This window comes from Ptiloglossa arizonensis, chromosome 7, assembly GCF_051014685.1.
Source record: "Ptiloglossa arizonensis isolate GNS036 chromosome 7, iyPtiAriz1_principal, whole genome shotgun sequence".
Taxonomy (NCBI): Eukaryota; Metazoa; Arthropoda; class Insecta; order Hymenoptera; family Colletidae; genus Ptiloglossa; species Ptiloglossa arizonensis.
This window is the reverse complement of record NC_135054.1, coordinates 7,836,540-7,857,348: the sequence shown is the minus strand read 5'-3', so window position 1 is coordinate 7,857,348 and position 20,809 is coordinate 7,836,540. Positions and strand designations below refer to the sequence as shown.

The window sequence follows — 20,809 nt, the reverse complement described above, 5'->3', positions numbered from 1 at the left end:
GTAACGAGTAAATAAAAGCGTATAAACGAAATATCCAGAGGCGGTAGACGAATATGAGCTCGAAGAATCTGCCTTCATATTGCAAATTTTCCCTTTTCCACGCGAATATCGGGTAATTAAAACTGTTAAAGGAATGCCTCGTCAAAGATACTTACAAACAAACGAGAAATATTACAATTTATTAATTAAATCACTCTAGTATCGAGTAATTATCAACGTATGCAAGCGCAATTCTCAATAGTCGTTAAACGAATGCGTTAAAATGTTGATTATTGGAAATAATATTGAAGCAAAACATTTGTGATGAATAAGGTTTCGTATAATTGATCGATAAGAAAAAAACTAAAATGGTGAACGTTTAAACAATACGGAACCATGCCTCACCGTTATAGAACAAAGTTAAAATATTGTAACAACTCGCACAAATATTGCGTACGTTCGATAAAAAAAATTGAATTTTTCTCATATACAAACATTTTAAATATAGGCTAAAAGGACATACGTCGAATCTTCTGATAATATGCTTCTTTAAAATCAATATCATAGTTAATCGATGCTTTGATATAACTACGAAAACATCTATCAATCTATTGGACAATAACTTTAGTTAAATTATTAAAAACCTTGTATCCAAATATTTTATATCGACGCTTAAAGAAAGTATAGTTCAGAGAGCAGTATGCTACGTATGTACCTGTCGCAACTTGTACTAGAAATTAATAGTAGCGAGGAAAATTTAACAGCAGTTGATTTTACGCTGTTGGAATGCTTTAGTTGGTCGTTCAACTACGTCGAGTACTACTAGACGCTACATAATTATGTTGTGATAGTTATCTCAGGTGATCCGATAATAATTTTGCATTTCTGTACGCTTTCGCGAGGAATTTCTGTAACTTTATTGGCACTACACGCTGTACTTTCCAAGTTATAGTATATGTGTACAAGTAATTACTTCATGGTAATTGTTTAATTGCTTCTGAACTAAATTTTTTGTTTCGAGAACAGGAACAATTCACTCGAAATCGATTATTCGATCTTGTACCTGAGAAAATTAACTTTCGTGAATATTAATATTGTTTTTTATTAGATAAATAACTTACATATTTGGCGAAAATTTTGCTCGTCACACAATTATATAATAAACAATATAAACCGATCAATCATGAAGGATAATTGGTCGAATAATTCTTTGCATTATTATTTCCAGTAATTCTGTTCAATTAATTTCTATTGTGGTACACGTCTCACAGTAAAGACATGGGGGTACTAAATAAACATTACTTCAGTCTAAAAAATAAATACTTTCTTTAAGTATTTTTTAAAAATTGTTCGAAACAAATGCGAGTTTTTAATATCAGCAACAACTTGAAAATCTGAAAAAATGAGAATATAAGTCTATTTCTTTTCTTTACGGAGAAATTTTCAAAGAGAATACACGATAACTTAAAATTAACCGTGTGAATTGAAACATTAATCAATATTAACGCTGCACGTTTGTATATACCGTAGAAACAACGATTTTCAAAATTGTGAAAACTATTTCAAGATTCGTTTACGTGAATTTCAAAAATATTACTTCAAAAAGTATTATCCGATTACACGTGATAGCCCATAAAAAAATCTCCCAAACGATCACAGCAACCTCTCGATGTTAATTCCTACCGGTTTTTCGATATTGTACAAAATTGTCCAAAATATTTTTCATACACCGTTAGAAATCACGTAATTCGAGTTTCCGTAAAATTCGTAATCTTACGTATATGTGGAACGAGCCGGTGGTATTGTAGGTTATCGCGGGTAATTAGTCTCGGAGGGTTGCCGCGGTGGCCCAGAATGATAAATTTTTACAGCAACGTTTCGATATTAATTTCTACCTGCTCGGTCCCATTGCCGCTAATGACCTGCAGACGCCCGAAATTCAATGAACCATGCGCGACCGTGATTTCTCGCACATTTATCCCGAAGAAAGGCCGTTACAAAAAAGGTCGTGGGAAATCGTCCCTCCTGTAGCACTCGCACAGAATCACTGACACGCTTTAGATGGCGGCGCGCGCGTTACGAAGGGCAGTTCGCCTCCGGCCGCCGTGGAGTACGAACGTGCTGGGCGCGTCTTCCGATCGTTTCGATCCCTAATCACGTCTGTGTGCCGTGTTCCCGTGAATGTTTTGTGTTCAAATGTGTCACCGACTAAGCATCGTTCTGTTTCCCATTAACCACGCGTTCAACACGGCGTTCAACACGTACATTCGCAACGCTTAGTGATCGACCGGTGAGAAGCTCCCGACAGCTTACATCGGACTCGGAGCAACGTCTACCGATTTTTAAGGACTTACTCGAAACTCAGGTACATTCGCCACGTTAACGATCGGTGTTTGCCAGGTGCTGTAACGCGGTGTACCGCGTTAGGCTATTAATTCAACGTTTCGAAATTTGAAATAGATTCCGTCGATATCGCGGCACGCTATACGGGGGATTCGAGTCTGTGTACTCTTTATGCGTTTCCCGGCGTTTGAAAATAGATGTCGCGTGCACGATTTATGTTTGATCATTGTTTACGATACCAGGGGAAACGTTCTCGCGATCAAGCGAGTTTATACACCGCTTTGAGCGAGCTGGACCACGGTTTCGACAGTGACGCGAGGGTGTTGACTTTGAAGCACATCATACGTTAGCATAATATCCAGTGCCTCGTGGGTGTCCGCGACAGTTATCAGATAGTAAAACGTGTCTGATTGTCGCCACACTATTTTCGATTAGGTTCGAATCGAGATCCCGAGGACGGTTTAAATTTCATCTAGTTGACAATTATGTAACCGTTTCATCGACCCTCTCGTCTGACTTTTGGAAAATCGATGTCTATCTCTTTTCCATTTTTTTTTCCTTTCTTTTTTCGACGCACGAAGTCGCACAATATGCTCGAGGACTACCTTCACTCGGTTGAATCGTTAGTTTAACAATAGCAGAACGCAATATTCATCTCTCCCTTTCTGCGTTGTAACAAAAAACGCTGTGCGTACGAATAAATACGTACGACAGTTGATATTTTTATTTTCGTAGCGAAGCTTTTCCAATACTTCATCGTGATATTTTCCATAACCGTGGGCGTAAAATTTCAATGTACCAACTGCTTTTTAAAGTAGTGCGCTATTTTTAAATTAAAACTAGTCCACCAGTTGATGCGATTAAATATGAAGGAAAAATAAACTCGGACGCGGTAATTAATTAAAAATGAATAAATAGGATCAATGGAGTCGATTAAGAGGCAAGGAGAAATTAAATTGAATGTACTCCTTACCTGTGAGACCTTGAAAGAAACAGAAAAATTCTAGGAGGTAATACGCACAATTTTCTATCGCAAATAAAATACGTCTCGTAAATTTTCCTTGCAAACATTTGTACATTATTCTGTCTAAAATTGAAACAAACAGAAATAATAAGTTTTAAGATCAAAAGCGATTAAACCTTTAAACGAGACAAGTGTATATTTTCGATCCAATGTTTTAAGAACGTTTTCCGAATTTTGTGAACAATAATTAAAGAACAAATCAGACAAATGAAAATACATTTGAGCAAGAGGAATAACAGTCGAATCAAATTTGGAAATACTGAAACCAAAATTGAAATGAAAAGTATCCCGTACTGCGTAAGAAATATTTTTGATAATATTTGTAATTACTGATACTGAATTAGCAATATATTTTTCTATAAAAATATTAGATGCACGAAAATTGGAAGCAAACAACTTTCTAATGAAATTCTTTGTTCGTTTTATAGATTCGTAGGAAAATTGATCTGCAAGTCACTTTTATTTTTTGAATTCTCATTTGAATTTTTGTTATATGAGTTATCTAAATAAATATTGTTCGTAAATTGTTCAGTTGCCTAGGAATATTGAAAAATACGTGTAACAGTACTTGCACACTTGAGAGTTAATTGGTCCGATATCGTCCGCGTAAATTATTCTACGTGAATTTTGATGAATTTCGAAAGAAAATGGCGAGGGCTGCGAATCTCAACGATCCCGGAAGAACGTTTCAAATAAATTGTTATTCGTGGTTGGTGAACTATTATCTCTGTCTAGATAATTCACAGGACGGAGAAATAAACGACTTGATATTCCCTTGTGTATTCGTGAACCGAAGCACGCCACATTTTCCTCGCAAATTGTTTACATCTCTTATTTTCTGTTTACCTCAATGCTGTCAGTACGGTAGAAGGGAGAATAACTGATAACGCTACAATAATTGATAATAATAAACGTTCCCGCGTATTACACACAACGTTGTTTTCTTTGTTTCTAGATAATTTGTGTCCGATTAACATTAAAATAGGACAAAAATCGTGTATTTTATACGGTAGAATTTGTATCGAATGTTTACTTTAACCAGAATGAGATATTAAAATTACAATCGACATTTGAACGGCACAAGAAATATTGTCTTTAATACAGCGATACTTTTATCGAGTGTCAATTTGACTTGTAATATATTTACTGTACAGTTAACTCGTTTAATTTAATGTTTTACTTTAAAGTTTATTTAAAATGAGTGTTTATCGTGTCGTTGTGTACCTTATGTATTTATCTCGTGATTTGTAGCTTGTCATAGACTGTGTACGAAATAAATAATATTTCCTTAAGTTCATTATCCGGCTATTAACAAATACTTCAAGTTTATTTTTTTATTCTGTACACACGCTTCGCAAATTTTTCTAAACTGCATAAAAACTAATGACACTAGTCACAAATTGTTACACTTCCTCTCTAATGACCTTAATGCACGCATGCAATCGCACGAATTACTAAAATGCCAGAAAATTCAAACTTAGTAGCAAAAAAGCTTCTGAAAAAGTAGGCCGTGTTTAAACCTCTTCTGGAATTTCACCGAATCGTCCACGTAAAGCCATTCGTTTCCACTATTTTATTTAGCAAAGTACTTCCCTTTTTTGTAAAATAGAAGAGTTCAAAGCATGGAATTCACATTCAACGCGAAGGACAGGTATTGTAATCCCTTTTGGACAAACGGAAAACGTTGTTTACCTCGCCATAGAATGTCGGTCGAAATACCGTACTAAATCCTTTGTGTCAGCATTTAATATAAGTAATAAAAATATTTTAAACTTTAAAAGGATTATAGAATACACATGCGTCCGTAACACGTTACATATAAAATTATTATTCTTTAGAAATTGATGATATTTTTTCTACGTACCTATTGTATTCAAAAATAAGCCTGTACAGATACCTTTTTGAGTAAACAATCATAGTAACGTGAAATAGAATCATAGTATTTTCTACGTCTTCTAAATGGTATACAGATATTTAATGGGTCGAAATGGTCAAAATCCCATTCTTGTTGCTTGAATGTATCATATGCTGGTATACTACATTGGTAACACTGTGTACGTGTACGTTGGCTTATTAAAAACTGAAACCTGTACGAATTGAAGTCTTTAAAACAAGTAGCAGAAAACCTGAAAGAAAACGCTCGACGCAATTCTAGAATCGTTCCATGGATTTCCGGCCGTGAAGCTTAACGATCAAGGAGACACGCGAGCATTTCTCGAGGGAAATTACGGATTACTCGTTTTTCAATTAAATATACCGAGACACGTCCACTGAGAAATACAGACGTGACACGTGGAGAGGGGCGACGACTAGAATCAGCCGTGAGCTTTGCATGTGCTTGTGTATCGCGAATTTTATCTTCCAGAGAACCGTATATTGACTTAATATCGGAAATGAAAACGATTGCATATTCGTATATGTTTCTGAAGCGATCGGTTTCGTTATTAAAATCGATCAAGTTCTTCCAATTATTCGTCTCTCGGTTCTGATCGCACTGAAGAATGATAAACAATTCCGACATAACGTTATCGTTTAAGTGAAATGATACCGATAGATGTAAACAATTTTAGCGCAGCACCGTGGATACGTTACGGTTTTAGCATTTGCAGGTTATTTATGAATTGCAACTGTGGATCGTTCTTCTTTATTTTCGTAAAATGGTACGATGTATTAATGTTTCAGTTTTGTTTTGTTTTTTTTGTTACATAACTGCCGTAGGATTAGTCGAGTGCAAAGAATTCGCGGGAATATTATCTGCATCGTTAATTGGTTCGTTAATTCTTTTTTTTTGTTCCTGTAGCGAAAACGCATCTTGCGTCGTAAAATGGGGTTACGTTTTCGCAATGGATCATTTTTAATGGTAAAACGATACAAATGATTTCGCAATCAGCATTACTCCGTGATTGATCATCGGCTTTTATTGAACTTGTCCAGGAACAAATCGCCATTCCATTACTCACGAGAGTTGCGACCCACGGCTGGTGGGAAAACAAAGCAAAACATTGGAGTACGTTCGAAATTGTTCACGGTATTTTAAAAGAAATGACAGGAAATGCTTCAAAGTTTTAATTAAATACGTGGGAAAAATTATTCCACTGCTAGGAGTAACAACCCTGACGAAGAAAACATTGAACTTTTAATTTGTAAATAGTAAACGAACAGGCTGGATGTAAATCGAGTTCGACGTTACTTGTACATAGAATAAGAATAAATATAAATATTCCTGTCGCGTGTATTTACACGTTACGGCACCAAATACGTTGTAATTGGATTCTCTCGTGCGTACAATGATTCGAATAATTTTACACGAGTAAATGAACCGAAGATATAAAATCAAATTTATGTATACGAGATTTTGTTATTGAGAACAAATTGTCGTAATTGTGACTTATAAAACGAAGTACGTTGGGAGCTTTATTTTTAATTGATAAAATATTATACGATGGATTCTTCCGTTCTTTATCGATAGAATATGTTAACGTTAACTTAAATAACCTTCTTTAATCGTTACTATAATGTGTTATATACATATTTTCCTCGAGCTTCATTCATAAAATATGTATCATTAAACTAATTTCTCTTCTTAACCGTGTCTTTAATAATTCACTTACAAATTGACTATTTCTAAACTTTGCTTTTAGACAGCGACAGGTAGTAATTACAGAACGATTTACACTATATTACAGAAAAGCGTGTAATATATTATTTCGATAGAACTACAATTCTCGAACAATCATTTCCGTACAAGTTAGCACCAAATGTAAGGTGAAATATCCTAAGTGTGCTACGATTTCGGAAACTCTCCCCTACATGAGCCGAACTGGGTTCTCGAATGGTCCGGTTTAATTAATTGAAAAAACGAGCATCGTGTCGAAGTTCGGGCAGCTGGCCTGCTGTAAAGGATACTCGAAAGATTTTCGTTCCTGTTAGGAGGCAGTTTCGAGTGGTTGCTTAAGTCTGTTCCACAAACGCGAGTCGTTTCCTAGTCCTGCGCGTTCCGCAGGCCATTTCATTCGCCTCCCCCTTTTCCTTTCGCCGCCCCTTCTTTTTTTCCTTCCGTTCCTTCGTAGACCGTTTCTTAAGTACCAGGTAATTAAAAGTTCGAACCAACCACGATTCACGCCTGGAAGGATCAGCACCAAGCTTCTGCTCGCTATCCTCGTTCACCTTTCGCGAATGACGCCCTGGCTCGACTTCCTTTTTCACCTTGTTTCCTTTTTTTTTTGTGCTAGCTTTTTGTTGAAAAGTTTCCTACACCCACCCCCGTCCCTCCCCTGTCCCTCGCCGATCTCATTCCATCCCCCTCCCCGCTTCGCCCCCGCCACGACAGGTTCGACGATCCGACGAGAAAAGTTGAAAAATTCCACGGTGGTTTCGGAGCGAATACCGACGGTTGTTCTAACGTTCTTTGATGTTTTCTCGCTTTCTTCGAATGCTCTTCACTGGGACCTCGGAAAAACTGTCGTGCGTTTTTAAACGGAAACTTTTCCCTCGGCGACCACTAATGAATTTCAACCGAAGGAGATGAAACACTCGTAGAATATACCGACAGTTTCGTTACTTCTTTTAACTACGGTTACCGCGTTACTTTGCCTCTATTGATGATAAATTTCTGTGCTTTTGTTTTCTTCATCTTTTCTTGCTCTGCACCCCAATGGTAATGCGAGTAGGGTTTTGTTTTTAGTTATTGATCCTTCGGAGCAGTGTTCTACAAGTTTCTATTCGTCACGATGCATTGGCCTCGTTTACGATACCCTCTTCACTTACAACGAGTGAATTATAATATGAATTTTAAAAAGAACCAAACAAATATACATTTATATGGTTGGACATCAGTTGTGGATAGCAATTGGAAGACAGAATTGAATACAAATTATTGTGTACGATTTATATGTATATCATGTAGGTAGAGGAAGTGAAAATGATGCGAGATAATTACAAAGTTATGCTATATATGCATCGACATTTCTTTTGTTTGAAAAATAAACTTGCAAGTCTTTTCGGAGCGAAAGTCAAGGATTCTCTAAAGTAATGGTAAGCGCCAAGTCTTTTAAAGTAATAAAACGTCTAAACTCCTTTTTATAAATTAACTTAAAAGACAAAGATCTATTTGCAGGTTACAGTTACTTAAAACATGGTTTCAAACGTTACGGGGTAAGAGACTAAATCAATAACTTTTGTTTTATGCACGTTTGAAAAGGGAATCATACACATCGAAATGTAACAAATGTAACAAATGTAACGAATCGTAATACATAAAAACGTGTTGAGTATTGCTTTAAAGAATCGATCGGTTCGAAAAAGCTTTAATTTAATTAAATAAATGTACAAAATACTTTGCGGGGCTACTATTGAGATTCCTTCAAAAATATTTGTATCATAAATAGTATAGACCTTTGTCTAATCAATTTTGGTTTAGCGCTTGACGTTTTTGAAACGCGGTATCTAAATTAAACTATAAATTTTTTAATTGCTGAACGTGAGCACCTGAGACAGACAATTGATCGGGAAAGTTGTGCACGTTGGTGACATATACGGCTGAAACACGATCCACTCGCTGTCTGCGATTCATTCGCTTTAATCACGAAAACCTACAATTTATTTCATCGTATATTGTACCAGAAATCAGACATTCCAATGTCAACACTTCCTTTTGAAGATGAATAAATGAACGGTGGCAATTTCTGCGGTTTTTGTATGTAAAAACGTATACCACTAAAATTTGAAAGAATCTGGAAATGTATTTATTATACGGAGACTAAGAGTCCTTTTTATATTAAGGGATTTATATTAGAAAGGGAAACGTTTTACGGCTTCATCGAGCTTGTATTATACATATATATATCTCTAGTAGTTGTTTCAAAAATAGGTAAAAACAGATGCGTGACAATAGCGTAAAAGGATGAAATCGGAAGACGACACTATTTATGAAAAATAAATGGTTGAAATTACAAAGTTTTGAAACAAGCTCCGATTTTATATTATTTTGTTATTTGTTCATCCTGGAAGATAATCTCTTAATGTTAGGTTAATGCGGAAAGAAGATTCTTCTCTCTTTAAATAGAAGAAATAAATTCTATTGAATATTAATACAAGATTTATTTCAATTTAATGTTACTTAGGTACAGTAATTGCACACGAAACAAGGTATGCGAGAGCTTTCGTTAATATATTAAGAATAGTATTTAATATCTTTTATCAACGTTTGATAGCACAGGACAACAATTTCTATCGAAAGAAACGGGAATTTATTATTATACAGAAATTTAGTGGCACGTATCGGGGTCGTATGGACGAAAAAGTTGAAATAGAGTTCCATCAATTCAGTAAGGACCTTCGTTCGTCGAAACAGAATTTTTATCTGCTTAAATATTCAATGCAATACTTTCAAAATTGCAATTCGTGAATACGATTCTCGAAGCTTGTCCCTCTGGCTACTCTTCTTCCATATGAAACATGAAAAAAACCACAGATCAGAAAATTCCGAATAAAATTTAGGACGGATGAAGAAGAGAGGAAGTGGGGGAGGGGGGGTGAGGATAAAATGAATTCAGAAAGTGTGGAAAAGAGAAAAAATACGCGGGGGGAGAAAATGTTATGATATGAACAAAGATTAGTGAAATGCTGGAGATAATGTGTCTGTGAAAATTTGAGTGGGTGCAGGGCTTTTTGGAGAGGATTGAAAAGCGCGTAATTCTTCGGTAGGGCGATGAGCTTCGGGAGAAACGATGGGTGGTGGAGACCGTTAATGGGTTTCTAGTTATGTGGAAAAACCATTAAAACGTTTGCCTGCTCTCGAAGAAATTAATTCCAATTGCCGCTATCGCGAGCAGCTTGAAAGAGGAGCCTACCACCGGTAGCGATCGCGGCACGTTGAAGTGGAGCGGGATACCATTATCGCTACCGCATTTCCCACTGTGGTGGTTTGATCTGACCTCACAGAAAACGTAAATTCCTTTTTCGAATGCCGCGGACTCGTGCGCGGATAAGGAATAAGTGAATAAACAGACAGAGAGAGGAGAAACGAAACATTTAACATCGACACCAAAGCTTACCAAATTTTGCCAACCGGCTGATTTTTTTTTTCAAGAATTTTGTAACGTGGAATTAAATATTAAATATAAAAGATACCAATAAAATCTAAAACCTAGGTTACGAACTAAAATAGGACTTAAGAAGCTTTGGTGAAATTTTGCTAATAATCCACTTGGATACATATTAACTGAAAGAATATTTTGAAAGATAATATAATAATGATAATAATATTAGGTACTGTGGGAAGTGTGGATACTATGGTTAAATGCTTTGTATATTTTCATAAGGAATTCTTTTGTGTTTATGTTCGCTGTTGCTTTAACTCATTTTTATTGTAGCGTGTTCATTTACCTCATTGGACATTTTATGCGATTCATAACTACGGGTTGAGGTAAGAAACTTGATTCTTGGAATAAAATAGCCTGTCAGACTCGTTAAGCATCTCTGAGATAAGTTTATCAACTGTATTGTTTTATAATCTTGTTTTTGATAGCAATTCAAGATTCTGGTCGTTTAATTAAAATTTAACATTTATGACAATAAATAGTGTGCTCTAAGCAAATAGAAATTTGTTTATTCCATCGAATAAATATTAAACATTACGCGTATAAAAATTATATCCTCTCTCTCTTTGAATCGTCATCTTCTTTTAGAGATAGTCTCGTACACCATTTTTTTCTAACTCAAGAAAATGATAACTCGCAGATAATCCTGTTTTAAAAGATTGCTCCAGCAACAAAAAACTATTTTCGAGAAAAACAACGAATGTTCGTGTTAAAATAACAAACGGTTCGCTAGGAAAATGGGCTTATAATACGCGTGAATGTTTCAGCGAGCATCTCGTTGTTCCATGACTACAAAACCTTTACATATAAACTGGATTTCAATTCATAAAGATACAATAAAATTTACAATATTCCATGAATCATTTTCCTGCTCAAACTTTACGAGACGTCTCCTTTCATCGATCTCTTTCCTCCCTGATCTAGTTTAAACTACAACTTGTGTCTATACAAGTGAGAAACACTAGAAAAGGAATACGTGATAGTAACAATACGTTTCGAATCCTAGTTTTGGATCATCGTTGGAGAAATACTTTCACAAGTATGCATTTATAAGAACAATCAAAACCACAATGTATTCAGCCGGTAAACATTTACTTAAATTTAATGTTAAACATTGAATACCTTAAATTTAAATAAACGCTCGATTAAACAAACACCCAAACTGTGTTCTTGACCACGATAGAAATTAATTCTTATATCGATAAAATAATTCCTTAAATTGCAAGGCAGTTGAAACTCTTCGTTGTTGACAACTTTGAGCGAATTTTTCTAATCGTCTTCGATAGAAGAAAGCTTGATGCAAATCTAAAGCACAAATTGAAGATGACCTGTATAAATCTACAACGAATAGAAGACGAGAAAAAATGCAACATTTGTATTAAGAAAACACGAACACGTAACCGATATGGATTTCCTTATTTCGTAAGTTTCTATTCGAGATCGTGGCCCATATCGCGGTGAATTCTCCAACGAGGATACAAAATCAGGTATCAAAACGTAAAGTCATTGTTTCCATCTTCCTCGTTATGGCCATTCTTTTTTCACTCGGTGACCCAGTTGAACGAATGAAGTCGTTCGCCGCGAAGGGTTCATTAAAATCCTCTCAATGAAATCGACGCCGGCTTCTTGCTAACGAAACTTCGCCGCGACCTCCGCCCACGGTGGTCCCGCGAATTATAAACAAAGAGGAGAAGTGGGTTAACGCGATCGAAAAGCATTGGGGATCGTCGGTGGCAATGGCGGCGGGGTAATTTGCGAGACGTAACTTCCCGAAAATCCGCGGATTTCAATGAGTTCTGCGGCGCAGCTGCTTAGAACGAGCAAACGGTGTAAACTTCCCGACGGAAATTTGCGAGACGGCTGGAAGTCAGCGCAGCTGGTATATTTACGAAGACGGAAATATTCTCGCGGAAGTAAATTCCGGTTTACGATGGCACGCGCTGCCATTTCGAAAAAGTCCCATTCCCCGTGTATATACGTCACTCAAACGTCAGGTCAGTCCCACGTACAAGCTGCGGTTTCATTGTATCGTAAAATTACGCGAAGTGTGGGAAATACGAGCTGCGCGTCGAACGCGTTTGTTCAGCATCGAAACCGAGCTGATATCGTCTGAAGCGTGACGGGAAATGGAGACAGTTTCGTATGACGATTTATTTTGTCGAGTCTCCTGTCAACGTGAAAATAAAACCACGTAGGAACGCTTGTTGAATGGTGAAATCAAATCTAATAATTACAATAATTCCAAGATAAACTCGTTTATCGTTAAACGTTTCGATTTGTTCTTTGGATTTGTTTCGACGAGGTGTTTTAATTTAACCTAAATAATTAAATACAAGAGAGATTCTACATATTATAATAGAAGTTAAGAAGAACTAATGTGAAAGGAAATTTGTTCTTTTCTGATTGAGAACGAAAAGGTGGCTTTACGTTTTCTATTAACGTAATAGTGTGTTATACAGTCATAAATAAATAAATGTTACAAGGTGTTAGAGGATACGAGTAATGAGTTAAGTACGCGAGTTAAGTACTGCGCTCAGAGTTATGGTTCACGAATGAATAGGATCTGTTGTAAAGCCAGTTGTAACCTTCTCGTACGCGTATCATACAAGGTCCATGTAGGTACAAACTGTGCGCAATAATGTATAAATATTAAAATATGTGTGATCGGTTCTTCTTGCTTATAATAACGAGAAGTAAAGAAAATTAGTAAACAGGCTGCACAAAGTACGTGTACTAGAGAATATAATGGATAAATAAAATATAAATATAAAATTGCTTCCGAGAAGAACCAATTGAGGCGATTGTTAACTTCACATTTTTTATGACTATGTACGTACGCAGGTGTGAAATGAGAGACAAAGTGATTGTTTCGAAATGTTGAAACGATTCGGAACATTTAAAAATAAAAATGTTACATTCTGCCTGAGACTGCTATAATTACCGGATTTTCTCTCGTCGGTGTGTCTAGACGAATTTGTGGAATGTTAGTATGGAGCTCGGTATAATGGCGTGCTTGTATCTTGAAGTGTGCACTTTCTAAAGCTCGCGTACCCAAGTTGTTTAACCTGCACTCGATCGCACTGTCGAATCGCTGTGGAAAGCTAAATTATTTTTCTGTTTCGAGAAACAAACAGTCCGAATAAATGCTCGGTATAATCCGTTTAAAGAAGTTTTAAAAAAATACAAAGTTTGAAAGTCAGCGTGACTTATTTTACCAGGCAAAGAATACTTTCGAGCAACATTCTTGGTTACTGCAACTACGTAGGTTGTGGTTCTCAATGAAAAGTAAACACGTTGAGGAACGGTAATTTACTTTTCTCAAGGGTTTGTAGTTTCGCTCGTCTTTCATTGCGTACAAGAATATTCTTCCTTAATGCAATTATATCTACATTGCAGAGACACATATAATTGCATGCTTTAACGTACAAAAGCATCCATTAAAACGAAAGAGGGTTTTTCTTATAGTGGATGTATAACATTTTCTCGCAGTTTTAAACTCGTTTAACGCTTTACAGGGTGATATTCTTCCACGATATATAATTTTACAACACCTCGAACAATTTCATTCTTCACGTTCGTGCACAAAAATTACATTGCTCTTACCTGTTCCGAGTAATTTGCACCGATAAAAAGTGAACGACTGACAAAACAAATTTAAGTTTTTACGAAACTATAGCGTGTATCTGAAATGTTTGATCGTACTTCGCATTTTTTTTCCTGTTGCACACATTATACCGTTGACAAACGAACCGATAAACGTGTAAATATTATTTAAAATTAATTATATAAGTGTAAACATTATTTGTATTATTTATTGCCTTACGCGATATTTATTATTCATTATATAAAAGTTATTTCCCAGGAATTTACAAATGCATTTTACGATAATGGATAATATATTGCTCGTCGAATATAAATGCAATGAAGAAAGTAATCCGAAATAAGCACCGATTTAAACATGAATATATTTCAAATATTTTTTAATTAAAAAAAAAATTGTATAAGATTAATGAAAACGAAGAAAACGGGAAAATGTAAATTGAATCTCTAATCAATATAAAAGCTACATTCAATGTTCGATAAATTTGAAGTTAGAAAATGAAACCTTAGCGTGGTTAATATCAATTATCTTTTCTTACCTACAAAAAAGGAAGTTTGATCAGTGAACAAAATTTGTATACCTCTTTTTTTCTTTGTTTAAATCGACGTTTTTCGGTTCGTTACCATGTTTAGTAAAGAAGCGATTATACAGGATTGACATGTTAGAAAACATACACCAGTTATATTCAAACTGATACTCGTTCGAATTATTTCGTTTTCTATATAAAATGGACCTTGCGTAATTTGTATCTTGTCGCAAACACTTTCGCGTGCATCTTTAATACGATACGATTACGAAATACATATGTGCATATAAATTTGTCGATGCGTGCAATTAATAGAAAGCACTAGTGACATTGGTTCAAACGTTTCAGTAACACCGTGTATAACCAGCCGAACGAAATCTGGCGCACGTGTCAGTCATGAAGTGGTCGGCCGCGATCGTTAGTGCTGCTGGCCATTTAAAACAAATTCACAGCGTGGTTTTCCATTCCCTTTTTCATCTGCCTAGGTCGCCGCCGGTCTGATCTGTTTCGCAGCCAGCGAATTCCGCGTACGTTGGTGTTGGAACATCCGCTGGTCCGACACCAGCATTGGTGAAACTAGCTCAGTCGATAAAACTAGCGACGTTTCCGATCCATCCGGTAAACAATCAGTCGCAGTGTCTTTTATCCAACCAACTGACAGTTTCAAAAATGATAATATACTATTTCATAAAATTCACAATTTCGATCAAGTCTCGTGTCATAGAATTTTCGAATTTCTTCATTCCCAAGGGATCAAATAGACGGTTACAAGATAATTAACTTACATCGTCCAAAACTTTTTCCCTTACAAGAAAATGGAGTACAAGTTTCCTATTAACTATACATTGTAGACTCGTAATTTCGATCAGGTTTCATGTCATAGATTTTTGGAATTTCTTCATTCCCAAGGGATCCATTAATGCAAAGAAAATACAAATAGACGGTTATAAGATAATTAATTTACATCGTCCAAAACTTTTTCCCTTACAAGAAAATGGAGTACAAGTTTCCTATTAACTATACATTGTAGACTCGTAATTTCGATCAGGTTTCATGTCATAGATTTCTGGAATTTCTTCATTCCCAAGGGATCCATTAACGCAAAGAAAATACAAATAGACGGTTACAAGATAATTAATTTACATCGTCCAAAACTTTTTCCCTTACAAGAAAATGGAGTACAAGTTTCCTATTAACTAAACATTGTAGACTCGTAATTTCGATCAGGTTTCATGTCATAGATTTCTGGAATTTCTTCATTCCCAAGGGATACATTAACGCAAAGAAAATACAAATAGACGGTTATAAGATGTTTAATTTACATCGTCCAAAACTTTTGCTCTTAAAAGAAAATGGTGTACAAGTTTCCTAGTAACTATAAATTGTAGACTTGGATCGTAGTTTGGAATTCGTTATAAAACTTCGATACTCGATCGTTAAAAAGTTGGCTACGGTGTTTAATAATGCGAATAAGTTACTTAATCCGATTTACAAGTTTCGTTTGTTGAAATACTCTCATCCATATCTCCAATACATTTGTGATGGATATTCTGTTTCTATGAAATTGCATAGTATATTTTAGTAATTTGGCTCCTCCTTACCTTTTTCGAGCTTCAGAAGTGCTACTTATTTCATTTGTGTTCAAGAACGAGAGATATTTCACCGATGTAAAAATAATTGAACAGTGTTCAAGGAATCGTAACAAATTGGCAAGTTTACGTTTTTCTTCTCTACAGAGGATAGTTGTTTAATAGCCCGGAAAAAAGTTTTAGCGTCGAGTGACATAAGAAACAAGTAGTTCCGATACTAAACTGTGTCCCATCGCTTCTTTGTCCGCGATTCCAACTTTTATTTCGACGTGAGAACCATTGCAGCCTGGAACAATGAGAGTTCTCATTGCGAATTAAACTGCCAGACACGCGACGGATACAAGAATTCTCCAGAGAAGCTCGATAAAGTCAAACTCGATGGTGCTCTGATAACTCGCTTATCAAGGTCGGATTACTCGCTTTCATCGAACGGGAATGACAGTATCGCTAGTCAACTGACAAATCGCCACGGGCCTGGAACACTCTGTGAGAGTAGACGAAATCGATAGGCTGTACTTATAAGCCTAGTACTGTTTTCGCCTATCGATGCATTTTAGCGACCCAATGTCTCCAACAATCGTTCCTAACACGATTTACAATCCCTGTTTAATGTTAAAGCAGAAAAAAAAGACAATATTTGTATAAAATAGCCAAAAAATTCTATACAGAATGATAAATATTCAAATATTTAAAGTACTAACGTCCGTGAGCTCTAGCTTGTATTATGTATTCTGAACTCGAGGCAATAGAGATTAAAAAAAAAAAAAAAGTAAATGAAAAATAGTAGTGTAATTTTAAATTAAAATTTTTCAGAAAATATCCAACTAAATTTAGGTACACCTCGTATATTTTCGTGAATCGATATTAAATATCATTCTTCGATATCTATGCATACATTCAATATTGGTTCCTATTTTATTGTATTTCCCATCTATTATAGTGATTAAAAGTTGTCTAAATTTTTTCTGTTTCTTTTTTTGTTTCAATTTAGTACAGAACGATTGACCAGAGATATTCCGGATCCAAGGACTCGTAACCAGGGAGGTTGTTAACAGTTCAAGTGTGCCCCAAAGAAGGACAATGCGCGGAAGAGTGTCGCAGAACTTGTGAGGGAATCGCACGATAATGTGTCGAAGTTCGAGGAAAGTTTTCAACCGCAACGAAAGGAGGGAATTGCCAAAATCGGCGAGGTGATTCCATGTGCGTCGAATAATGTCATCCTGAAGAAAGTGAGGAACCTTAAGGACAAAGATGTGCTGCTCGGGTGGCCCCGGTGGCATCAGATTGACCAGGTGCGGTGTCGTTTGCGGCATCGCGGCACTCGCGGCTCTTAGCACAGCACTTTTAGGCCCTGCCTGGCTTCACACCGAGGAGAATTTCGCAAATATCGTGAGTGTGCGTTTCAAGCTGGGCCTCTTCAGGGTCTGTTCGTCGATAGTGGAACCTGTCAACGTAACAATCCGTGAGTACCTTTCACATTCATTACTTTCGACGTTGCTCGCAGTTAAGAAAAATTAAACTCCTTAAATTAATCAGAGACGATGTTCTTGAATAATTCTATAAACTGTATATACTTTAAAGAAATTGGTACGTTCGATTGTTTCTTTTTTAATCTAAACATTAAACGCGTTTGTCTTTGATGAGTACTGGTACAGCGAAACTGTAAAACCCCGATTAAACGTTGAACAAATGAAGGAACGGAAGTAACGTTTTTTTTGTATAACTGAAAGTAATTTTATTCGTATTGCCATTGAAATTCACAACGTGAATCATACGTATTTCACAAATATTTGAAAGTTCATTTTTGTTTCTCATTATTCGTATAATTGACATTTGAACAGTTTGAAAATTTGTTAATTTTTAACAATTTAATTAGAGATATAGAGTCTCTATTAATATAGAGTCCACATGAATATTAATTACATTTGAACAGTAGGGGATCTAGATAAGTATTTAACTTTAGTGAACAGAGGCTTCCATCGATCATATATCTGTTTAAATGTGCACGTTTCTTTGTTGACTGAAAAGTAAAAGAGAAATTCATTTTCGGTGCGAAGATCAATTCGTCTCATTCTTCCTCCGAGGAACGAAGAGTTATGGTGAAGAGTCGGATAAGAAGGAAGAAGAAAACTGTTAAGATTACAGGGCTATCTGTATTCATTAAACTCTTATCTTCTCTACTTAGGCCTTGCTAATTATATAGTCTGGCAAAATTAATACGCGATGCTGTCTTTATCGTCTTCAGCCCTTACCTTTCTCAAAGGTCCTTCCGTGGGAATAAGTTTAAAGTTTCTCCTTTATTTTCTTCGAAACTTTTTCACGGAGTTCAAGCAGAAAACCTCTATCCAAGACTTGAAGATGCTTCATCGTCCTCGTCCTTTTGTAAAATTCACGTCCTTCGATGAAAGCTGCGAAACTATCGCACGGTTCGAGCCGTGTCGGGAAATACACGGTCTTCTCTCTCGAGGACGTAATCTAGAAACAAAATTGAATTTCCTTCGACTACAATTGAAAATAAACAACAATGGTGGGCGATCCCGCACAACGAGCGAAGATTAAACAAGACACTCGTGGAGTGTGTCCCCGATTAATCTAAGCGAAGAGAACTCTTGTGTTTCACACCCGTCGAATTGGATTATCTCGGGTATCCTCAATCATCGACATTGAAAGACTTTGACCTGGCTCGAAAATTTAAAGAAACACGACCGTATTATTAATCCTTCTTGGGTAAATTATCCAACGTTTCCTGCTGAAAGTTCCCGACGTACAGATGTCTAGCCGACATTTCCGCAAAGTCAATATCCAGCGGGGGTTAATCCCGCTCGAGATCTTCCGGTTGATCTTGCAGTTGAACAGAATTTCATCTGAGAACTTTTCCCGTAAGTTCAACATGCCGACAAATATAGAAAACAGCGACTGGCCGAACGGTTTCGCACTCTTCTGGAAAAGCGGTGCCCTCTGCCAGAAACTCTAACAGACGGGGGAACACCTTTATCTAGAGACTTGGAAATTTTCTGTCAGCTTTGCGGGGCCTTCTTGTTCCACGAGGAGAGGGGATCCCGGAGATTGCCAGCGCGTTTGAACTTCTCTCGACGGTAGAGCGGTGTCTCTCTATTCCAGGACGAAATCTCGCAGGACAAGGAGGGGCGAACGGCGTTCACGACAGACGAAGGATTTTCAGGAACGGCATGGAGCGAACGTAAAAACAAATGACAGTGGCTGTAAAGCGGGGCTGAGGAAAGCTCAAGGGGGAAGGGGCATGGTTACAAGGGTGGTTGCAACCACCCGGACGATGACAATTTCTTTTTATTTCTCGTGCCGTCTCGTCTCGCTCATCCCTCCGCCTCTCTCCAGCTTTCGACTTTTATTTCTTCTCTCGGCCGCTTCTACGTGTTCTCGTCTTCTTCGTCTGTTTCTCTCTTTTTTCCCGGTCTCCTCGTGGGTTTCGACGTTTCACCCTCGCCACGCGCGTGCTGTACACACACAGACACATAACAGAGCGCGAAGACGTCCGAGGATGTGTCGACGTTGCATTGCTTCGTTGCGAAATTCTAGTCTTTCTTGTGTCGTGAGTACTAACTAGCCCCGGTCCACCTTCGCTGGCAATTTTACGGTTGTAATTTTACCAGTGTAAAATTTTACAGCGCCACGAGCGTATTGTTGTTGCAATTTGCCTTGTCGAACATACCAGGCTGGAACGTTGGTCTTCGAATACTTTCTTTCCGAGTTACAGCGCCTCGGCTTTGGAAGTGGCACGTGCCACTTTCGGTGAACTGTAGGATTTCACTGGCACGCGGAGAATTTTGTGGCAAATTTTTACCCGATTGTGTACATTTAACGGTTTATCGACTATCTACAACTTTCTCTTTTTGTCTCGAATCGACAACTCGCGACTCTGCTTTACAGAAGATTAGCGAAGAGTAAAATGCAACGATATTAGAAATGTAAAGAATTATTATCAATTACAGAGTAATGATCCGTTTTTTGGACAATCAAATTTTTAAATTAAAAGGACACTCTCTGTGATCGTAACAAATAGCTTTATCGTGTGGATTGTTATAACTTTGATTGAAGTAGCCAAGTCATGTCACAGTAAACGCATTCAGTTTACCATTCGTCAGGAATGTGATGAATGCTTTTATATACATGTATATACTGCTATTAATGCAAATAAAAGGTAGAGTGAATATTTCAACGTCTAACATATTCTAAAATTCCTGACGATAGATGTTCACATAATGCATTGTAAACAATGTTTTAGGAATGATAGGCAATACCGATGTCACCGAAGAGAATTCAAAACAGAGATTGAAATATTTAAATAAAATTTTCAACATGCTTCTAAAACAGTTACTTAAGTTTTGTTTAATAAAGAAGCAACGTATCGTCGCTACTTTTCAAATAATAAATAACAAAGCTAAAGTTTTTATTCGTCTTATGTTACATATTATTTACATGTTTCGCAATATAAGTGGTTGTTGGTATCTTTTCGTTAGTGTAACTATCAGTGCCTGTAATTAAAATAAAATGATCTAAGCTTCGAATAAAATAGAAATATTCTTAACAGTATGTAAATAGCAGAAAAAAATATTACGAACTAGTATATTCCAAACTTTAGAATTCTTTTCTGAAATGACTCGTTTATTC

The 20,809-nt window shown here is 36.5% G+C and overlaps 1 protein-coding gene across 2 annotated transcripts in view; it reads left to right on the top strand.

The window, feature by feature from the left end:
- Window positions 1–2,095: 2,095 nt before the first annotated feature.
- Window positions 2,096–20,809, top strand: part of LOC143148974 (uncharacterized) — a 260,728-nt gene continuing 242,014 nt past the window's right edge. The window contains exons 1-2 of one of the 2 annotated variants that reach the window (XM_076315848.1): window positions 2,096–2,344; window positions 17,159–17,624. In XM_076315848.1, coding sequence (XP_076171963.1) covers window positions 17,414–17,624 — 211 coding nt within the window. In that variant the 5' untranslated portion in view covers window positions 2,096–2,344; window positions 17,159–17,413. Of the gene's footprint in view, window positions 2,345–17,153; window positions 17,625–20,809 lie in introns of both variants that reach the window. The other variant, XM_076315846.1, reaches the window with a different exon arrangement.